The sequence below is a fragment of the Buceros rhinoceros genome, unplaced genomic scaffold, assembly GCF_000710305.1.
Source record: "Buceros rhinoceros silvestris isolate BGI_N320 unplaced genomic scaffold, ASM71030v1 scaffold20919, whole genome shotgun sequence".
In the NCBI taxonomy this organism is placed as follows: domain Eukaryota; kingdom Metazoa; phylum Chordata; class Aves; order Bucerotiformes; family Bucerotidae; genus Buceros; species Buceros rhinoceros.
The window spans coordinates 20,257-21,397 of record NW_010429987.1 but is presented as its reverse complement, the minus strand read 5'-3'; the positions used below and the strand labels follow the sequence as shown (position 1 = coordinate 21,397).

The 1,141-nt window shown below is 38.7% G+C and overlaps 1 protein-coding gene across 1 annotated transcript in view; it reads left to right on the top strand.

Annotated features, from left to right (window-relative positions):
* The window catches only part of PDHA1 (pyruvate dehydrogenase (lipoamide) alpha 1), a gene marked incomplete at its 5' end in the record, with an annotated part of 10,279 nt that extends 9,195 nt beyond the window's left edge, over nucleotides 1-1,084 (top strand). The window contains 2 exons of the mRNA XM_010142864.1: nucleotides 97-205; nucleotides 868-1,084. Coding sequence (XP_010141166.1) covers nucleotides 97-205; nucleotides 868-1,032 — 274 coding nt within the window. The remainder of the gene's footprint in view (nucleotides 1-96; nucleotides 206-867) is intronic.
* Between the last annotated feature and the right edge of the window lie 57 nt (nucleotides 1,085-1,141).

Sequence of the window (1,141 nt, the reverse complement as noted above, 5' to 3'; positions counted from 1 at the left end):
TCACCCCTTTTTCTAAAAGCAAGCTGTGTCCATAACTTCACCTCTGTTCAAGGATAACTCTGAAGAAGTTCATGTCTTTGCTTGTCTTGCTCCTAGCTATCGCACTAGAGAAGAAATTCAAGAAGTGAGAAGCAAAAGTGATCCCATTACTTTGCTGAAGGACAGAATGGTCAACAATAACCTTGCTAGCATTGAAGAATTAAAGGTATGGCTTTTAGGTGCTACTGAAGCAAGCTCTTGAGCATTCACATCCTAGGGCAGCATGTATCACTTGTTCTTTGAAGGTCTTTAAAGTTTGTTGTAACACTTTATTGGTGGAGACAAAGTTTTGTTGTAGACCAGCTAATGAAGTTGCATGCTGCTGGAAAGGTGTTTAGCTTTTGGGTGCTGAGTGTAACTCCACAATGCATGGCTGTGTGTGTGGGTGTTAGTGTTTCAGATACAGCTCTTGTCATATACTAATGTGTTGAAATCAAAATGAGCCAGGCTTTCTCAGCTACCTGGGAAGGGAGTATTTCTCTGAAAGGGAAATTGTCAATAGAGAAAAATCCTAGTGAAGGACTCTTAAATGTTATAAATACTTTCATCAACTCTATTTAAAAAAAAAAAAAACGACATTGACACTCTCAGTGTGTTGCAGAATCGGATTAGAAAATGTGGGGTCATTTTCCTCTGTCAGTAAGTTACTGGTGCTATCCAAAAGGGACAAATAGTACACTTCAGTAGGGAGGGAATTTTCAATTTATGTTTATAGCCAGTGGTAATGCTAATTCTGACCAATACTTAATCATTGCATTTAAATTCAAAATTATGTTGTGGGGTTTTTTTTCTGACTAGTCTTTTAATAAGCATCCCTTTTTGGTTTAGGATATTGATGTGGCAGTAAGGAAGGAGATTGAGGAAGCTGCTCAGTTTGCTACCACTGACCCAGAGCCACCATTGGAAGAACTAGGTAACCACATTTACTTCAATGAGCCACCCTTTGAAGTGCGTGGCCCAAACCAGTGGATAAGATACAAGTCTGTCAGCTAAAGGCCTTTTCATTGCAATAAGTTATAAGTGAATGCAGTTACAGGAACCATAACCTTAAGAGTTGGCTTTGAGTCGTTATTTAAAAGCTCTTTCAAAAGAGGAAGTATGT